The following is a 7401-nucleotide window of genomic DNA, read 5'->3' on the forward strand; positions in this document are numbered from 1 at the left end:
AAAAGACAGTCAGCCATTGCACTTTCCACTGCAAAAGTAGAATATATATCAGCTTCATTATGCACTCCTCAGATGCTCTGAATGAAGAATCAACTAGAAGATCTTCAGACATATGAGAGTAACGTTCCTATCTTCTGTGATAATACTGTTGCCATTTGTTTAAGTAAGAACCATGTTCTACATTCCAGAGCAAAGCACATAGAAAGAAAACATCATTTTATCAGAGACTATGTTCAGAAAGGGGTAATTTCTTTAAAATTCATAGATATAGACCACCAATGGGTTGATATCTTCACAAAACCCCTTGTAGAAGATAGATTCTCATTCATTCTGAAACATTTAAAAATTGAAAATTGCCCAGAATGAATCAAACGTGTGCTTCTCTGAAATGGAAAAATAAGGATCTGAACATAACAACTGGTGTCTGGATCTGACTCTGATATTTCTACAAGTTAGAAGTCATCTGAATCAGATATCCTCAGGATCCAATCTCTTGGTATTCCTAAAGATCAGATAGATCAACATGTGGTTTCTCTTGCATCTGACTTTGGATCTTCTAGACACCTGTCTAGCATAGATCAAGAGACAGACCCTTGAGATCTCCTCGAGTAATGTGTTGATTTATGGATTAGACCTCCATCATTAGCTGTAATCAATTTCTCCCCTAGCGTGTCAACTCTTTTTCTGTGCCATCATTAAATTTAATTGTTCCTTTTCCATCTAACATTGTCGTTTTGCATGCCCTTCTTATGTATTTATAGTTACCACACTTCACACTTTTCACTCACATCCTACACAAGCCTCTCTCTCTCAAACATTCTCAGCATCTTCAAATGTCTTCAACAACTTCATCTTCTTCATGGATTCCCAGCAACAATCAGTGTACAACTACTCACAACAAATGGAATCAACGGAACAACCTCCAAATTCTTCCCAACAAACCACTGCAACAACTGGTGTTATCTCCACTCCCATCTACAAAGAACCCCATATTTTGGATCGTGAACCCCACATCAACCTTACCACTCTGTTTGACAAGCTTGAAGTACTGTGCGAATCTTTGGTTGATTTCGAGAATATGAAAAGAAATGGGATAGACCTCACTGAAGAACGTAGAAAGCAAGGGTGGTAAAACTACTTTCAAAGGCTTTATGGTCCCATTTACACATATCTGGTCAAGGAATTCTGGCGTTTTGCAGATTCAGACGACCATTATATTGTGTCCTACGTTTTGGGGTGAAGTTAGTCATCACCGAGAAATCAATCGCTACCCTTCTAAACATGGAGAAGATATGGGAAGATGTATCTACAATATTAACCCTAGGGCAAAATACATGTCCAAGGAAATTGCCCCAACAATTTTCAAGCAGAACACCGAGGGTAATTTGTCCAAGAACAAGGAACTTCACCAGAGCCTCAGAGTCTGGCTGAAGATCATTCTGGGGACTATTCATCACCGCCCTGCGTCCAACTCTTCAGACTATATCAACACTGACCAGAAGTGTATCCTCTACTGCCTCCACAAATGGCTCAAGCTGAATCTGTCAGCGCTGCTTTTCAAGTACTTGAGGGATTCTGTAAGGGACACCAGGAATAACATGAAGCCAAGAACTTACACTCCTCTGGGAAGGCTGATATCTGACGTTTTGATAGAGATTGGCTTGGTGGATCATCTGATTCGCCACAATCTGATGGAGGATGTAACTGTTGACATCGGGAGGCCTCTGAATTCAAGAAATCTGAAGAGCATGGGGGGTAATTGAGAAGATTCTGGTCAAGCCTTCGTTGGACACCTCCTGGGAAGCCTTTAAAGATCAGAGGAAGATACCCAATGGCCTTTACCTCTTCTCAAAGATTGATCCTCCAGAGGTTATTACGCATTATCTGCAGGATCTGGCCAACCAAGGAGTTGACATCTCATATTTCTCTATAATATAGACTGGCTACCTGAGCATCCACCAAATTTTATGAAGAGACAATGGGAGCCCTCTGAGAAGTCGAAGAAGTCTAAGAAAGCAAATCTGGGGGAACCTTCTATATCCAGACCTCCTGTCCCTCGGGTCTCTTCCTCCGCATCTCCAAGTAAGTCTCTGCCTCCTAACTCTCCGTCTTTTCAATTAAGGCAACTTGCTTCTTCCCTTCCTCAAACCTCACTAATATACACACACTCTGAACCCTCACCCTCCACCACCAAACCCTCTGAAACACATACCTCTAACCCACCATCACCCCTTCTACAAAAATTTAACCTCACCACCATAACCTTGCCCATGTCTGAAGCTGAAATATTCAATGAACCTATATCACCACCTTCTTCAACACCTTCATCCCCACCTTACTACACCATATCCTCTGACTCAGAGCCATCCGACCCCCAATCTCCCACTCTGGCTCAACTTCAGGCTTGTGCCCTCTCCATACACAACCAAGCTAAACCAGAAACTAACATTCCATCACCCTCTGAACAACCACCAACACCTCCATCTGAACCACCCACCGAAACTCCCTCTGAAAACCCCATCATTCATAACTCTAAACCTCCCATTGAAACAACCCCTTCACCATCAGCACCTACATCTCCTATCTCTAAACCAGAACCTACCTTTCTCACCCTAGAAGAAGCAATAACCTTATTTGTTGAGTCTTTAATGGAGAATATCATATCATTATCTGAGAACTCTGGTATCAGTGGCGATCCCTCTGCAGTGAGGATTCACTGGAACAGAGTGATCAGATGGATGACCTTTGAGGCTTTCAAGCTGAAAGGCCTCTCTAAACAAGTCCGAAATGACTTCATTAGAGAAGCTGGAGAGAGGCTGCAGGCACGTCTGGCCAGAGAGGCAGAAGAGAAGGATAGAAGAGAAGCAGAAGAGAAGGCTTGTTAGGAATAAGATAAAAGAGCAAGAAAAGCTGCAGAGGAGGCTGTTGCTGAAGCTGAAGCAAAAGCAAAATCTGATGTTGAAGCAGCAACACGCATATCTGCAGAAGAAGCTGCAAAGGAAAGGGATGATGCTCTGACTCAGGGGGAGCAATCTCATTCTAATTTCTCTCCTCTCGTCCTAAAGACTCTGGAAGAGCTATAGAAGGAGCAACAGATAGTCAGAGCAAGACTGAACCAACAGGACTCTGTCAACAACAACATTCAGAACCTGCTGAATCAGCTGCTCCAGAGGCTGCCTCCGCCTCCGAACCCTTAGGCACTTTGGATTTGTTTGTTGTTTTCCTTACTTGCTTATCTATTATGTATTATCTGTGTTTTCTCTCTACTTTGAATAGCTACTTATCTGTAATTCTCTATCTCATATATGAATTATATTTTGACTTCTCTATTTTTGTGTTAAGTCTTTTTGAGTCTGACAAAAAGGGGGAGAATAAAAATAGCTCTGATGAAATAATATCTAAGCCTCTGGCTTTACTGCACACATTTAAAATCTCTTATGAAAATTCTAAGTTATGCAGGAAATATCTAAGGTAAAAATTGGCTGCTACGCAAGGAGATCTGGTAAGAACATCTAAAATTTATTATGATCTATCTCAGGGGGAGTCATCACTCATTTGGCTCTGAGATAATTCTTTTAAATCCTTGTTGAAGTATCAGTGTTTCATCATAACTCTGAGGCTTTTGTCATCATAAAAAAGGGGGAGATTGTAAGAACAAGATTATGTGTCTATAATTCATCTCTAACGTTTTGATGATAACAAAGGATGAAACAAATTGGTACCCTAACATAATTTATCTAAGTGTGCAGGACTCTAATAAAAAAAGGCCAAATAGACATATATCTGATATACATGAATGTCCAGAATGACCATTTAAAAGTTATTCAAGTAGAGGTTCTGACGCTGAACAAAAAGAAAGCGCACAAGATCTACATAGAAAGAAGTATCAGAAGCTCTGACTCTGAACAGTGCACTCCAGGATCTGATTTTGTTCACTCTGAAGAAATCACTATCAGATAGACATCAAGTACCTATGAAGTCAATCAACTCTCAGCAACTATCTGAAGATACACACACTGAACATAAACTTTGAGCTCTGTGTACTCTGATTCAGAACGATCACCAAGACTTAGCTGTGAAGTCTTCCGCTTTTAGCAAGAATATATTTTTGGAAGAAAAGTTAACACGCTCCAAAATTGCTATGGAAAGGACAAAAAGATTAATGACATTAAAAGTCCATCATTGCCAAGATTTCCTCATCCAATGGTCTCTTCATCAAATCTCTATATAAAGGATGGATCATCTTCATAACAAGATAACGAAGCACACGAGAATACTGCAAAGAAATCACAAATCTCTTTTATTCTTATTCATTCTTTTTCACACGAGTTTTTGCTCTAAGTTTGAAATACTTCTATTCTCATATTGTATAACTTCTGCTTACCTAGAAGAACTAAGCACATAACTGTATTTTTCATTACTTGCTGAATATTCCTCAAGTGACTTGTGAAGTCTATAAACTTGACAAGGCTAAGAGATCTTTATCTACTTAGACGCTCTATGTTGTAATCTTTCAAGATTAGTGGATTAAGTCCTTGATAAAGGAGAAATCACCTTGGCTGGGTGGGCTGGAGTAGCTTTGAATTTCAAGCGAACCAGGATAAACTTTTGTGTTGATAGCAGTATTTTCGCGTGTGTTTTATTTGCAAAAGTTTTTATTATCTGGAGAAACAATTCAAACCCCCTTTCTTATTTTTCTCTACCTTCAAGGAGAAACTCCTTATCATCATTCCTTATTACTTAAGGCTCATTTCGTACAATATGAGTCGTATTTACCAAGTGTTGACATTTGATTTATCTTGTATAATCCGCTGCTTGGTATGACTGAGGATGCCTTGATTGAAGATCTTGACTTGAGGCTTCGAGCTCTATAGCTTTAGAGTTAATCCTATCAAGTGATCAAGTGACTTTTGATCACTTGAATGGAGTGTGGGTTTATACATAATCAAAGGGTTTAATTGATCAAAATTTCTTTTGATCAACTTGAATCAGAGGGTTTAAATTAGCTTGAAGATTTGTGGTCAACCTAATCTAATGATTAGAATTAATCAGAGGTTATTCCTGAGGGAGCATGCAAATCAATCTATTCCTGAACCTAGGGGTAAAATATTCAATTCACAAATCTAATGGTCAATTATAATTCAAGCATAAAAAAATTAACCTAATATTAAACCATGGAAGAATCTACACTTAACCAAATCAATCCAAATCATGAATAAAATGAAAACAAGATCCACAAAGAACTAAAATTAGAAACGAGGCATGGCAAGATTCAATCAAAATATCTAATTTCTAACCACATGATCAAAATCAAATTGAGAAAAAATATGATTAAATTTAATCGATCTAATTAAACTACAATTCCTAATTGAACCTAATTAACCTAACTCCAAACCTAATCCACAAAAGTCAAGAATCAAAATGTAATTAAAAAATTGATTAAACCTAATCATATTCTAATTACATAATTAATTATAACTAAATCTTATGAATCAAAATAGCTCCTAATTATCAAAAATCGACAATCGAAATTTTCTAATTCCAAGATTTATGAGCAAAGTCATAATTAAAGCTAATCAAAAGAAAACAAGATTAAAATACTGATTAATATAATTTAATAAAATTAGCATGAATGATGCGCCAAGGGGGGTATGAAAATGGGTTGAAGGTATGAATCATGGCAAGAAAAGCTTGTTAGGGCCTATGGGCCAAGCCTCCCCCCCCCCCCCCCCCAAAATTCAAAATCGGGTTCACAAACGGTCCAATACCCATACTCAACAATATCACTGAACCTAGCCTCAAATTCAACCAAAAAAGAAAATAACTCAGGTCAATCGTGGAAAGAAAGACTCACCATCGGCGTCGTAAAATCGTCCATGATGGTCACGCGAGCGATCAGATTCTCCGTTGTTGTCATTTTACCGGTGTCGTCTGTATCGTGGTTATGCATTGCAAGCGATTTTTGTTGTCCTGAGATGAAGCGAGTGAAGAATGAAGCTCTTTAATTCGTGCCTTGTTGTTGTTGATTCGTGGTGATGATCGTCCTTGCTCCGAAGAATGAAGAGAATTATTTTTTACTCTTCAGGTGAATCCAACGTGATGAAGGTGAAGGTCCTCAATTCCCCATTAGCCTTGCGTTTTTGTTTTCTGTTATATTGTGATAAGCTTCTCAATTCTCTCGTTTTATCTATGTTTCCATCTTATTGTGCGTCCAGTGAATCGATATGAAGAGTGAAACATTGTTGATTTGTTATGTTGAAGAACAAAGATGAAGATGTTCCTTTCGGATTCGTGCATTGCGTCATTATGTTGAGTGAATGATCGCAGCGATACTCTGATTCGTGCCTCCAAAAAACGAAACAGGTGAGAATCAAATCCCCTCCTTCTTCTGTTACGCGTTTCCGTCTCTGATTTCTTCTTCTCCTTCTAATTTGTTGTTCATGCTTCTTTGTGGACCCGTTGTGAGAGTTGTTTTTTATTGGTTTTGGAACGAAGAAGTTGAGTATGTCGATTGAAGAGTTTAAAGTGATCAGTTCTGTTATGGTTTTTGAAGCGAGAGGTTAGAAGTTGTTAGAGTTTCTGTTGGAATTGTTGACAGTTGGCCATGTTAAGAGGTGATTGAAGAGTTGGTTACGGTTTTGCCAATGTGATTGTTGGAGGATGCTTATATGAAAAATTCCCAGTTGACAGCAATGGAGGGAGGAGTTAGAAGAGGGTTCTTGAAGAAGTTAGAGTTGCTTTTGTTATTAGTTGGGAAGAGGAGTTTGGTTGAATGGCTATCAGTTTGAAGTTTGTTAGGAAGATTTTAGTGGTTGAGAATTTGTAGCTGTAAGACCCCAATTTTGACCCTAAGATCCCTCATGCAATTTCATCATAAGCATTAGCATTGGGATCATACCTTGGCATCCTCCTTACCCCTCTTTCATTGGGTTTTATTTGGGAGAGATCACCAAGAACTATGTGATTGTATCATACTTTTATATTATCATTTTAGTAACCAAAATACCAAAAATATGTCTTTGCATTTTCCTAACTCTTTTGTAGGTAAGGCATGATCTCGTTGATTTATCAAGTTCATATCTAGGGTTTGAGGCCCTCGTGACAAAGAGCACAACCATGAATTTATCCAAGAATGGTTATGAGCATCATATATGAGTTTCATTGATTCCTACATGTTATATTGATCAAGTTTTCTTCAAGAGTTTGGAGGTGATTTGCCTTGGAAACCCTAGTTTGACTGGGTATCTTGAGTAATTTCTCCAACAAGCTAGCTCACCAATTGATCAAATTTCTCAAGGTACACTTCAAATTTAATAATATTATGCATATATGATCTACCATGAGCCAAGAAAGTCCAAAGAATTGAAGGTTAGCAAGTTGGTTGATGGTGGTTGGCCAGAT

At 38.5% G+C, this 7401-nt stretch overlaps 1 protein-coding gene across 1 annotated transcript; it reads left to right on the forward strand.

Annotated features, from left to right (window-relative positions):
• Positions 1 to 1967: 1967 nt before the first annotated feature.
• LOC127137280 (proline-rich receptor-like protein kinase PERK12) lies at positions 1968 to 3083 on the forward strand. Its single transcript, XM_051063750.1, has 2 exons — positions 1968 to 2682; positions 2917 to 3083. Exons 1-2 carry the CDS (start codon positions 1968 to 1970, stop codon positions 3081 to 3083), a joined length of 882 nt encoding a protein of 293 aa, XP_050919707.1.
• The last annotated feature ends 4318 nt before the right edge of the window (positions 3084 to 7401 follow it).

This window comes from Lathyrus oleraceus, chromosome 4 (assembly GCF_024323335.1).
Source record: "Lathyrus oleraceus cultivar Zhongwan6 chromosome 4, CAAS_Psat_ZW6_1.0, whole genome shotgun sequence".
In the NCBI taxonomy this organism is placed as follows: Eukaryota; Viridiplantae; Streptophyta; class Magnoliopsida; order Fabales; family Fabaceae; genus Lathyrus; species Lathyrus oleraceus.

Excerpts from the sequence above, each read along its gene's own strand:
- LOC127137280 (XM_051063750.1), top strand. The coding sequence starts at position 1,968 with ATGAAGAGACAATGGGAGCCCTCTGAGAAGTCGAAGAAGTCTAAGAAA. Across the intron at positions 2,683-2,916 it reads ATCATTATCTGAGAACTCTG|AGGAGGCTGTTGCTGAAGCT; the intron begins GTATCAGTGGCG and ends GAAAAGCTGCAG.